Genomic DNA, 13,551 nt, shown 5'->3' with positions numbered 1-13,551 from the left:
TGGATTTATCAAGACTTTTCCACCAAAAACTGCTTCCTGCTGTGGCTGAACGTGACGCAATGAGAACTGTGAGAGTGAACAAAACAGAGCTGAAACTCACTATAAAGCTGAAGGGAGCTGCAGCCAGGTGATGATTCTGTGTAGGTTCATCACTACACGTGATGCCTCTCACGTTACACATTGTTATTTGATACATTGTTGAAAAATAGAAATATTGATTAGTGCCGCTTTGAATGTTAGCACGTAGTACCAGAACAACACACCAGGGAGACCTGCAGGTTTTGTGTGTATGTTCTCATCTCTCTATGGAGAAGTTGAGAATTGTTATGACCTCCCAAACACTATATTTCTTTAACTTAAATGGTTAAGGCTGCTGCCACCTCACTTTTATTCTCCTCATCATCCTTGCCGTCACCATGACAGCAGAACACAACACAGCATCACGTGGGATGAATGACATAACGTTTCTTTCCAGGCGCCGAGTTGCTTTTTCCCAGAGTAGCACTATGTACCGCAGGCCTGGCCCACTGCTCTGCTTTTGTGTTTCTCCCCTTCTGTGGTTGAGGTAGAAAAAACAGATTGGCCAATGTCAGCAATTCAGCAGCAGTCCTTCTGGAATACTCATCTTATGGGGCACTGTTTCCAAAAAAATGCTCTCACCTTATTTCAAAGTGGCAGGGTTTTCCCATAGTGCAGTTTTCCTTTTTTTTTTCTCTTTTTTTAAAATAATTCTCTCTTCTTTCCTTTCTTTTCTGTTCCTTCCGTTCAGTCCAGCTTTCCCTTGTCTTTTTCCATTGCATAATTGTAGCCGCTCTCCGTTGGTCCCTCTCTTCTGTCCAAAAGCTTAGAGGGCTCAGAAAGTCCCACCATTATTATGACTTCAACTTTCCACTTTATGTGTGTCCTAGCAGAGGGAACAAAGTATTATCATTACAGTTAGCGTCCTTGTATGATGTAACCTTCTTTAGTGTGCACTGAGAACAAATCCTTATGAAAGAGTGGCAGAAGATCTTGTGTATTTGTAGATTTAAAGTGAGAGTTGATGAGTAGGTGCTATAAGGGCCGGTTGTGGCTCAGGAGGTAGAACGGGTCGTCCACTAATCACAGGGTCGGCAGTTCAATCCCCAACTCCTCCAGTCTGCATGTCGAAGTGTCCTTGGGCAAGATGCAGGGCCCCAAATTGCTCCCGATGGTTGCGCCAGCAGCCTGCGTGGTAGCTTGCGGTGGCTATCAGTGTGTGAGTGAGTGAGTGAGTGTGTGGACGGGTGAGCGAGCAGCAGAAACATTGTAAAGCGCTTTGGATAACAGCGCTACATAAGCAGCCATTTATCATATTCAAACAACGGGCCAGAAAAGGCTCCTGATCATGTTGTCTCAGCTTTAAAGTCAAAACCAAATTGCATTTTGAGAGAATATTGCACTTTGATGAACTTCCAGCTGATGTGACTTCCAGAGGCGGCTGAGCAGACATTGTTTTGGTTAATTTATGTTCTTTCATTTAGTGATTTTAATTGTTGAATTGTTGTGCACAGTGCTGTTGCTAATTGATTGTTTTGTGGAGGAAAACAGTGGAAAAAATAATTAATGAAGCAGCAGATTCTGGTTTGTTTACATCACATTCCTTCTAACACTTTTTACTTTATTTGTGGGGCAAAGACCCTCGAAAAAATGGTACAATTGTAATGTCAGTTCACAGGTCCACTCACTCTTTCAACTGCATCTTCATGTTTTCATCAGCAAACAGTGTCATCACTCGGAGTGGATGAATCCTGCCCTGACTTAAAGAATAGGTTCACTGTTTTCAAGCACATTACTCACATGCCCATATGTGGGTCCTGTTTATACTGGCCCTTCAGGAGACAACTTATCCTCAAGATCCTTCAATGTAAGAGATGGGGGACAAAATCCACAGCAAAACTGCATCCTAAAGTTGAACCAAAGTTAATATATATATATACTGTAGCTTCAGCGGTCTCTGTTAGACAAATCAAGAGGATATCTGCCCAAGTCACAGTGTTTTTAGTACAAGTTCCTCCTGTGTGTTGTGACGGATGGTGCAGTAACAGTAACAGCACCACTGCAGAGGCAGTAACACCAAGTTTGGTACTAAAAACTCTGTAACTTTGGAAAATACCTACTTGATTTGTCAAACACAGACTGCTGAAGCCTCATTATCTTCAGTTGAAGTTAAGAATGCATTTTTACACATATGTATCATTTACTATAAAAGACCTTAAAGCGTGAAATGTTTGCAATTCAGAAGTTAAATAACCTTAACAATTTAAAACATGCAAAAATGCCATCAATAATTACAAAGAAAACCACAAAAACAAAATTCTGTATAAGTGCTAAAGATTTACCAGCCTCAAGCTCAGGGAATGCTCTGCTGTCATCTCAATGTTCAACAATGTATAAAGGCTTTTGGTGAAGTCTAAACTGTATAAATTGAGTAGAGAGATGGAGGGTTTGGCCAGTAATTTATAGTGGATGCAGCCTGAAATATTCTCTCTAATGCACTTGTTTCAGCAGCGGCCCGAACCAAACTGTGGTAGAGAAAGTTAGCACATTTTCTACAAGAGATATGTAAAAGTAGACCATAGCTTTCCTTGAAATGCCAAATTTTTCACATGATTGGTTGATTATTGTCATGGTGCTGCTTGATTGGATTGACCTTACTACAAGGCAACTGATCCAGGCCAGCTGCAGTGATGATGAACACTGACAAAATCCAGAGAGAACAACCATCACAACACCTGGACAGTCAGCGTCAATCAATAATGATCTCACGTCCAGTCCAAATCAACACAATGTTACAGCTGTGGGTGTTATTGCTTGACACCACATATGACTGGGATTGCTGCTCTCAGTTTTATTTAATTCATTTGTTTATTAGTTTGAACAAATTTTATATTCAAATCAACATTTTTAAACTTCTCAGATTTTCCGTATCAAACAATGCAGTTTCTGTATCTGAATGTATCAGCAAAAAAAAGCTGTTAACACTCCTGTAAGCTTTACAAGATCTATTTAATTATTTCTTTTTCTTTTATTACAACCTTTAGTCCCCCTGACGTGTTTATAGTGTGTTTGGATGCCAGTGGACATTTCCATAAATAACAATATAATACAGAGAGAGAGAGAGACAGAGAGAGAGAGAGAGAGAGAGAGAGACGTGCTCGGATTGGACAGAATCGAGTGACGTCAGGTTTCAGGAACGAGGAAGTCGAGGCGCGAAATTTCGAAGCTGTTTTGAAAAGTGATTTAAACGAAATGGCTAAAAATTACTCAAAGTCAAGACTGAAAAGAAAGAAATCTTGTGTTACAGAGTACGAGCCGGAAATATCCTCCCGGGCACCACCGAGGAAGAGTCCTCCAACTCTGCCGCCGGCTGACTGTAACGTTACCGTTACCGTTACCGCTGAGGCTGACCGGTGGGTGGCTGCTCTCTGTCTGTCAGCTTTAACGTCGAGTTTCTGGATAAAAACATGTCATGACCTCATTGTGACTTTATGTAAACATGGAGTCCTTTAGCGGCTCGTGAATCTGATAAAGAGAGAAAACAAAACGCCAAACCAGGAAACGAACCGCTGTTAAAACCTAAACATCTGTTTACTTGTTTATCTGCTTTAGCGCGTGCATGCTAGCACACAACTGAAGACCTTTTACCAACAACACGGAACAAGTACAACATTCAGCATATATGTATCTAATAATACAAAGCTCAATTTGTAGAATTGCTCCACATTAGCATTTTTGGTTAAAGGAAGAATATAACTGATTGAGAGGACAAACTATAAACTTAAAACGAGACATTTTAATGATATAAAAGCAGGTTTATGGAGTTATTGCGTATTCAAGCCTTTTAGAAATGTGAACGATTTCCTGATGGTCACAGAAACATTAAAGTGTCAGATATTAGAGTGAGGTTTGGTGAGGTTGAGGACTGTTGGGAGACAAACTACTGTTACAGGAGGACTGATTTTAAGATAAATTATCATTTCACCACCCAAAAGCTTCTCTAATGACAAGGAAAGCTACACGATACTTAGATAGAATCTGAAAAAGACAAAATAGAGAGAACAAATAAAATAAAGGAGACAAATGGTCAACACAACTGTAGCACACTGTACAGAGTACAGGAAAATGATCTACTTTAACTTTTAGTTTTAGTTTAACTAATAGTTTCGTATTAATGTTTATTAAGCAAATTATATTCTCACCTGTTTTTTAAATTTTGCAACAGAATTGAATCAACTCATCTGACATAGTGCCAACAAAAACTGAACATTATCAGCTCAACAAAGGTAGGATGTATTGTAGGGCTGTTGCATTAGATTACACAGGTGCACCTAATAAAGTCATTGATTAATGTAACACTTAATCCAAACTGGGAATTTGCCATCTGTTAAACAACCAGAGACTGTTAAGTTAATTAAAGATAAAATTACTTTGAGAGTTTTCAGGAGAATTTCGGCTGTTCCCTTCTGGGAGAAACAGTCAAATGATAACAGTCACATGTGGAGCAGCCACACACTAAACTGATCACAGAAGATTTGACTGAATCTGTGATAGAGGGCTGTTAATTTATATTAAGATTCACCAAAGTCTCATTCTTGTTTCTAAAAACGCAAGTACATTATAGCCTTTACTATTTTAATATAAGCAGGATGGAAGGAACTTTTGTTATTTACACAAGGAGACACTCGGTATGGAGTCATAGGAGTGCCATAAAAAAGAATAAACCTGTTAAAGAATAAGAAAATAAAGGCGGGAATATAAAGACATTTGAACATGGGGATCTATGTGGATTGATTCGCTTTTGGAGCCTTAAGTGGCCATTTGAGGAACTGCAGGTTTTGGTTCTTCTGCGTTGGCTTCATTTTGCTGCTTGGCGATGATGCATCAGCTGGTTTTGTCATAGAAAGGATCCCTGATTGACTTTCACACAGCTCTGTAGATACAGATTGAATTGGCTTGTGAGCTGTTTTGTGTATTTTTCTCAGTAACATCAGTGGTAGCAGATGCTAACAGGCTAAGCTAATAGTGTGTCAGTGGCGTTAGCAGCAGTCTGGATGGAGGAGCTGCTAACCAGCCTGACACAGCTGCAGCCCCAAAAAGAAGTAAAACTACAACTATGGGTCCATGTAACGCTTCTCAGTTCATGTTTACATATAAAAAATGACGTTCATGTGACCATCTTGCCATTTTAGCGCAGGCTTTACTTGACAGCTTCCCACCCTGAACATGACGTCAGCCTGGGCAGGAAGGCCCGCCCAAAGCCAGTTGATTGACAGCTTGATCCTTTAAGGAATAAAACAAAAGGAATAGGGAAAAGTCAATAAAATAATAAAATCAATAAATAAAAATTTTAAAAAATATATGGAAAAACAGTCATATGCAAAAAATATATAGATATATATGTTTTTAAAAATACATAAAGAAATAAATGAACAAATAAATGTGAAAATTATAATTATTCTTTTCTATTTTGTTATTTGTCTTTATATTTCCACATTTATTGTCTTCTTTTACAGATTTATTATTTTTTATGGCACTCATATCACTCCACAACTAAGAGCAGTTTCATTAATAATATGATTGACAGACTAAAACATGTAAACACATTAATGAAAGCAAGAAAAACAAACAAACATAACCGTGTCCTGTTCTCCTTCAGTGGGTTTTTATAGTCTCCTGCACATCTGGAAACTCTTGATAAACTTTACAAAAATCAGTTAAAATTCAACACATCTCTTGTGATGTGTCATATATAATAGAGATAAGGCAGGCGGGAGTTTCATTAGTGAAGCAAACAGACTGAACATCGACTGTTGTGTGAATCAGACTGTATTTAACGACTGTCTTACAGGTCAGTGGCTCCTGCAGCAGTGTGGTGGAACAGAGAGCAGCTGCCTGCTGTGGAGACTCTGTACGCGTTGACGCTGAAGTCTGCTCTGCAGCACCTGGAGAACCAGCACTGGGACCTGGTTCCTGATCTTCCAGTTCCATCTACAGCAGTACGTCACCACTGAGTGTTCCTCGTGACACCGTTCCTCTAGCGAATGTGATGAAACTGGTGACAAGACTGACATCAGAGAGACTCACATCAACACAGGAACTTCTAAATGTTCAAAGCTCTGATGTTCAAAATGTTCTTGCCGTGTGTTTGCATAGACTGTGTAGGGATACGTGTCTGCATGCTTCAGTCTGAGCCGTGTAGAAGAAATCTGAAATGAATTTTTTAGGCATCTTGTAGACAAGGTCAAAAACAAATATAGCTTCTAATCCATATTCTGTAGATATTATTTACCTCAGCTGGAGGGAAAAGCAGGGCTGTATTTAGAACAGGCTCCATCTTTACCTCTTGTCTTGATATATTTGGCATTATGTTCATTTCATAGTCATGTATTTCTCAGCACTCTGCTGCTCTCAGTGTTTTTAGTTGCTTCAGTTTTGACATTTTTTGGATTGCAGTTGTCAATAAAAGTTGTCCAGTGGCTAAATGGCCATAAACCATTTAGCATGGAAGAGGAACAGATATGATACGTCACAGTAAGAATGATAAAATGAACGATGGCTGAATTCCATTTAGCTTCCTCAGTTTCATGTTACTGCTGTTGTGTTATTACGCTGGGGCCGTATTATCCAGCTTCTGAGAGCAGGAAATCCCTCCTAAGTGGCCAAAGATTCTCAGGCTGATGTGTTTCTTGCTTTTAGGGCTGGAAGTAACAACATTTTATCTTGACGTAGTAAATCATTCCCATCTCAGGAAATGTTTAGGAGCTCCAGAGGTGTCATAACCAGGCAGAGATATTCTGTGAGAGGAGAGATGTGGGAACACTTGATGACGATGTCCTGACATTGATACACTTTACTGTAATGGGGAACGTGCCAGTGCAACAGTGACGGTTCTGTAACAACCAACAGTTTCAGCCGTCATAAATCAAACTCTGACAGAACTTGTACACCTCATAAAGCTGATCCGCAGGAGGAGGGTCCTCGCTGAGAGCAGACTGATATGAACACCATCACGTCCCTCTGGCTGGATGTCAGCTGCATCATGAAGATAACAAATGTTTTAATGGGGTCTTATATCTTATTATTTTACAATAATAAGATCTACAATCATAGAGAGATGTTCACATTGTTAAGGTGCGTTTCAGTGTTTCCTCTGTAGTTGCACAAGGCTGGCGAGACACCAGGCCAACAAGAACCTCTGCTAGGCCAAAAAAAAAAAAATTAATGCTAAAAATAACACCAAATAATCACAAAGAGTCAACCTCAGTGTCGTTGCCTGGGAAACTCTTGGCAACGTAGCTCCTTTTAAGGAATAGGCCAGTGCGTAAGATGAGTGTGTAGTGAGTGTGTGGTTTAGTGAGTGTGAGAGGGCGAGCGGCAGGAAAGTGACGTGAATGTGAGCCGAGCAGAGGAAAAGATGTGCTGAAAGGTGTCAGTGTGTCAGTAAACGTACAGTACAGACTTCTCAAGACCAGGAAACCCCCCTAAAGGCCCCCCCGCCACCCCAAAGCAGTCAACCTAGAAGACTGATCACTATATAGAAATAACACTTTCCCCTCATGTAGGGAAGAGACGGTGTCATAGAGTAGTTTGCAACATGTGCCTGTGCAAGATGTGCAAGATGTGTCAATATTATAGGCAGGCTATTGTAGATGCATATTTGTAAATATCATTTCATAATCTAATTTTAGCATCATATTTTTGCATACATAGCCTTAAAAAGTATTTACATATACATAAAACCTACAGTGAAAAATACTTGCTATTATCTGCACTTTCAATTTTATCACTGATATTTCAGACTGTCAGAAAACGATGACCCCCCCCCCCCCCCCCCCTCCCCACTGAGAGCCAGTGTAGGATGCTGGAGCTAACCCCCCCCCCCCACTATTAGGCACACACATTACGCACTGTCCTATTCCTTAAAGGAGCTACGCCACCAAGCGTTTCCCAGGCAACGACACAGAGGTTGACTCCCAAACGCTGTTGATTTCTGAATGGATGGATATTTGATGTTATCTTTGGTATTAAAAACATTTTTTTTGGTCTGGGGGGGTTCTTGTTGTACTGTTATAGAGGAAACACTGATTCATATTGAAGAGTTTTCAAAATCTTCTTGCAGAGACCTGAAACTTGCTTTAGATCAGTTTTTATTTTTGTCAGTGCACAGGACACTTTGTACCCAATCCAGGATTCATTGTGAAATACACTTCCTGTCTTATTGATGAAACACAATTTAAGTTGTATTACAACTGTCATCAGCTGTCTCCAGCAGGATAAAATATTTGCCACCTTTTGTCTTTTTTTGGTTGTTTAAAAGGTCTTTAATTCTGTTTTTCTTGTGATGTCACTTCAGAGAGACGCATCACAACAGGTAGATGAACAGCAGTGGTGTGACCTCAATGAAGAGGTTCCTCCCTTTCCTGAACCAAACCAGCCAGATCCACTCAGTCTCAACTCCAGCCAGCAGACCCGGCAGGACGAGTCATCCTCAGCCGGACCCTCCAGTGTCAGAGAAGAAGAGGGAAGAAGAGCGGGAGAACATGAAGAAGAGGAGAAGGAGAAGAGAGAAACCAGACTGGTCAACAAACAGCCTCTCACTAACCAGGGGAAGGTCTTCGACAGCCGAGCTCCTCCACAGGAGGAGGGCCGAAATGAGGAGGAGGATGTGCAGAGGAGTGGCAGAGGAGATGAAGGAGTAGCAGCAGGAGGACGACTGCAGACCTGCCCCATGTGCCTGCTGGTGTTCCCTGCTGGGTGAGGATGGAAGAATATCGATAACGAGAGATTTAGAGCACAAAACAAATTCTTACGCTGCTCAGTCTGCAAGTCTGCCAGGCAACATGACATCAGGGTCACGTCTCCACACCAGATCCTGCTCTCTGTCTTCATGTGGTGGTTCCCAGTGTTTGTATTGACAGTAGAAGGTCTGACAGGACGACCCTTCATATCCAGGTCAAATCAAACAGGTGACGTTCTGCTCTCAGGAGATTCAGACTGTCATAAGTGAACGCGAGCAGCTTTGATAATTACGAGCGTGGAAGTCTCTGTCGCTGGCTCAGACGTAGTAACATAAATCCTCTTGCATGCTCAGACCATCTGTTGCGCTCATGATTCTGTCCTCGCTCGCGTACAAATCTAATTGTCTTCTTACAAGTCCTGTGAGCTCTTAAAACCGAGAAGCTCTTGAATTTGTTTTGTGCTCTCAAATCTTTTGTTGTTGTCAATGTACATCTTCAATACACTAAAACCTGAGAAACATAAATACTCTTAATATTACAGTGAAATATTCACTGTGCTCCTCTGTCATTTATTATCAGATTATTGATCAAATAGGCCTGTATGTTGGTGTTTCCATCTGTAAGATTAACAAAACCGTTTTTGACTAATTACATTTTCACACTGAACTGATGAAAAAGAAATCGAAGGAAAAGCATCTTGTCACGTGAAACAAACTCAGAGATCCACGAGAACGTCACTCCTGACGAGCTTTAAACTCCAGCAGGAAGCAGCGAGTTCACTGGAAAACAAGTCAGACTGTCGTTCAGAAACAATTTATACAACTTACTATTTCATTCAGCAGACGCTTTTATCCAAAGCGACGTAGATCTGAGAGCTGATACGACACAAGCAGGAAACACATCATCTGCATCCTGGAGTCACAAGAGAGTGAAGTCAGCATGAACTGGCATGTTGTAACCACTTAGTCACTTTTTTAAGCTGTAGTCCATTAAGGTTGTTCATGTTGTGTATATTTAGCACTCGCTAGCAAAGCTAACTGAACCCTTCAACTGCCTCTATTGGTCACATGATCATCACCCTGCACGCTGTAGAGTCTTATAACAGCCAAAACACTTGAAGAACGTCTACCAGCAGCCAAATATGAAGCTGTTGTGCTTCTTTAGTTGGTGATGATGATGGTGATGGCTGACTGACATCACAAACCTTCTGCAAACATGTGACAAGACAAGACTCAGTTTCTCTTTGCTTGCTGTAGGACTGGATTATAATAATGTCCAATAAATTAACCTCACATGTTGGCAACGGGACAAGATTTTGCTACTGGAAACGTTCTGGTTTCTGTTTGTAGTCCAAGTAGTATTGACCAACACCGTCTAGTTTAGGGTTGGGTAATGTGGAGAGCTCAGATAATGATTTTATTCTACAATGGGGGAAGAAAGGATCCGTTAGTTACTGCTCATCCATACAAATAGTTTGTATTGATGCACAGATTAGGTTTAATAAAGTAGGAAACACTGAAAGAACTCATTTTAATGTGTAGAGATTGATCTTCTCATGTCAGATCTCTTACAACCACAGTAATCATCTGACCAACATGCCCTCGCTACATTTTCAATTTTCAAATACTGTAAATATCCAGAGAAACAGGATGTGAAACACCAAAGACCAACATGCAGTTGATACTCTGTATTTAAATAATGTCATGTTCATGGCATTTGGATGATTGTATGACAGTAATGACAGTTTTCCGTGTACGCAAGGTCAGCACTGACTTTATGTGTTTGTTTGTCACACACTGAGTGGATCTCTGTTCCTGTCTCTCCAGGTTCACACAGATGGACTGTGACAGCCACCTGGCCCAGTGTCTCTCCGAGATGAACGTGGACATAACCTGGTGAGTCGGCAGAACGCTGGCCGCCGTCCAGGAGATACAAGCAGCCCAGAAGCCGCCACGCTGGTGCAAGACGCTCACTATTCACTGAGCTTCTGACAGCACACACAGGCGTCCAGTGGGTGAGGGTCTCTCACACAGTCAAGACGTGATGACAGGGTCAGGGTTGGTGTGTTCCACACAGTGAATTAGATAAAAGTTTGGTTTCATTTCGCCAGATCAACCAAACCAAATGTGTCTCTTCTGGAGCCTTTGATTCCAGCTGGTGGAGAGGATCTCGACACTAAAGTGAAAACCCAACCTGCCTCATCCTCCAGATGAGAGACCGAAATGGAACTGAGTCACATCCTCCTCACAAAGCCAGCAGCTGCTTTCACAAAAACCTATTAGACCAGCCGTTTTGGACATTTGTTTCTTTTTGATATTTCAGTTTCACAGAAATAATGACAAACTACTTTCAGGCCTAAACAGTTGCCAAACCTGCACCGAGGCCTGGACACGATCAGACCTCAGTGGAGTTATATTATGATCATTATTAAAGTTCATGATTTCAAGCTAAATGAGCAAAGTTAGTGTTTTTTCAACAGTGTTAACAGTTCATGGTATTGGGCATCAAGTTGATTATTTTAGTGATTTTGAAAATCACTATTTTTCCAATAATGATCATTGTTAATTGAATTTTGAAGTGTTTTTTTGCACACTTGGAAAAGAGTTTGAACTTACTAGACAGCTTTGTTCAGCTGGATGTTTTCACACCTGACCTGCTGGGTTTGTGGTCTGACAGCAAACGGTTCAGCTTTTGAACTCGCTTGATTGTGAAGTGATCTTATAATCCTCCATCTGCATAAGGAATTATTATAAAGAGCATTGGTATGATAACAATGATGCTTATAATCAGTTATTTCTTTGAAAGCTCTTTGACTGTGACGGCCCCTCTCTGACCTGTCTCAGGAGTGTTGATGCTGGTGTGGTAATGTGTTTATCATATTTTTGTCTATAAAGGGAGACCTGGGAGAGTGTGGGTGTGGCAGGAGCACCTGTACATAATGCTGCCATAAAGGATAAAAGGCTCCCAGCGTTGTTCGGTCTCTAACCTCGACTCTCTCACCAGCCAGCAGCCGCCTTTTGTTTTGTTTGATTCTGGTTTTGTTTTTACTTCACAACACTTTACACTTCATTACTCACACACCCACACTTACATGACTGATGTTACTGACCAACACACTCTATATTTGGAAATTACTGCTTCAGTTGTTTACTTTGTTATAATAAATATCTTTACTTTATTGCCATCCATTGTGTCCATTCCCATATTTGTCATGGCCTAGGAGCCTGGTTATGACATCAAAGAACATAAACATACTCATGAGAAACTGTCAATTTAATTTTCCGTCGTGGGTCCACGTAGAGCTGAAGATGCAGGATGACATCACCAAAACTGTCCAATGAATGAGGGTCTGTCCCAACCGCCATGCTTGTGGTATTTACAACTAGTCAAGAGGCTACTTGTGTGATGTATTTCCTGTTATTGTCACAATGCTTAAGTACCTGTTAAGACCTCAGAGTGCGGCGGTTCATCAGAGCTCGTTAGCAGGACCTCCCGTCACTAGAGATCACTATATACTAGATCACTATATGACACAGTCAGAATGAATGTTACACTCACAGTCAGATGACAATAAAAACACACATCCAGGAGCTGAGAGGAGAAATACAAAGATATTAAATCAAGTTATCTAGAAGCAGGTAGGTTCATTTAGGCCACATAAGAGACATATTGATATTTTAATATTAATAATTTAATATTGCAAAAATCAGGCACATCCTGTCTCAACGAGATGCAGAAGAAATAGTCCAAACACTTGTTACTTCTAGGCTGCAGTTCATTATTATCAGGCTGCTCTCTAAAGACTCTCCAGCTGGTCCAGAACGCAGCTGCAAGTGCTCGGACTAAAACTAGAGACAGAATAGAATTTAAAATCCTTCTCCTAACTTACAAAGTCCTTAATGGTCAGGCACCATCATATCTAAAAGAGCTCATAGTATTATCCCACTAGAACACTGCGCTCCCAGTATGCAGCTTACTGGTGGTTCCTACAGTCTTTAAAAGTAGAATGGGAGGCAGAGCCTTCAGCTATCAGGCTCCTCTCCTGTGGAACCATCTTCCAGATTGGGTCCGGGGTGCAGACACCCTCTCTATGTTGAAGAGTTTGATAAAGCTTATAGTTAGAACTGACCAGGCTCACCTTGGATCAGCTCTGAGTTCTGCTGTTAATCATAACTAAGCTATTAATTCTGTCAAGAAGAACAGATTCATTGTTAATATTACATGAAAACCATCTGTGGATGTTCTGTCATAATTTATTGTTTGGATATTAAAAATAATATTCAAACTAATTCCAACTTATAAACTTAAACTTCCTGTCTGTTAATTATTGTCCTAAGACTGGCTGTGTGTGTCTTCATTCACCTCTCGGTTGGACCGGAGCTAAAAAGCAGCAATATATCATTTTTCTGCCTGATCCAGACTACATGAGCAGCCCCGGTGGTGATGTGGCTCTACAGATGGTTAGATAGTTTTTTTATTTTGTTGAGGTATGTGTCAGGTGCGTGCATTCTGTTTTTATAAATATAGTTTATGTGTGGAGCTGCGTGTGCATGGTTTGTACATCTGGCCTCTAATGTGCAGTCAGAGTTTATGCTTCTATGATTCTACTGTTGTTTCCTGGTCAAACGTCCTTGTAACTGTTTGTCTCTTCCACAAGGCTGTTTGTCTGCTTAAAGGCTCAGTCGGCCTTGTTTTGAATTTAGGAAGGAGACCTGATGTACCCTGATTATACAGCACATGATTCTGACTTAAACTAAAGAGGAAAAACAGTTAAACAAAACAACGCAGCTCT

The 13,551-nt window shown here is 40.8% G+C and overlaps 1 protein-coding gene across 2 annotated transcripts; it reads left to right on the top strand.

The window, feature by feature from the left end:
- Positions 1 to 3,184: 3,184 nt before the first annotated feature.
- On the top strand, positions 3,185 to 11,943 carry si:ch73-70k4.1 (males-absent on the first protein). Of its 2 annotated transcripts, XR_006095652.1 has the most exons (5): positions 3,185 to 3,431; positions 5,870 to 6,017; positions 8,375 to 8,775; positions 10,586 to 10,773; positions 10,870 to 11,943. XR_006095652.1 is itself a non-coding variant. In XM_042407768.1 (4 exons), exons 1-4 carry the CDS (start codon positions 3,271 to 3,273, stop codon positions 10,656 to 10,658), a joined length of 783 nt encoding a protein of 260 aa, XP_042263702.1. In that variant the 5' UTR covers positions 3,185 to 3,270; the 3' UTR covers positions 10,659 to 11,943. The 2 variants fall into 2 exon arrangements, 1 of the variants encoding a protein (XP_042263702.1); XM_042407768.1 differs by having other exon boundaries at positions 10,586 to 11,943.
- The last annotated feature ends 1,608 nt before the right edge of the window (positions 11,944 to 13,551 follow it).

Source organism: Thunnus maccoyii, chromosome 4 (assembly GCF_910596095.1).
Source record: "Thunnus maccoyii chromosome 4, fThuMac1.1, whole genome shotgun sequence".
In the NCBI taxonomy this organism is placed as follows: Eukaryota; Metazoa; Chordata; class Actinopteri; order Scombriformes; family Scombridae; genus Thunnus; species Thunnus maccoyii.
Note: the sequence above shows the minus strand (reverse complement) of the source record. Positions and strands in the feature narration are given on the sequence as shown.

Coding starts and splice junctions, on each gene's coding strand:
- si:ch73-70k4.1 (XM_042407768.1), top strand. CDS start 3,271: ATGGCTAAAAATTACTCAAAGTCAAGACTGAAAAGAAAGAAATCTTGT. Junction 6,018..8,374: donor TTCCAGTTCCATCTACAGCA/GTACGTCACCAC, acceptor ATGTCACTTCAG/AGAGACGCATCACAACAGGT. Junction 8,776..10,585: donor CTGCTGGTGTTCCCTGCTGG/GTGAGGATGGAA, acceptor CTGTCTCTCCAG/GTTCACACAGATGGACTGTG.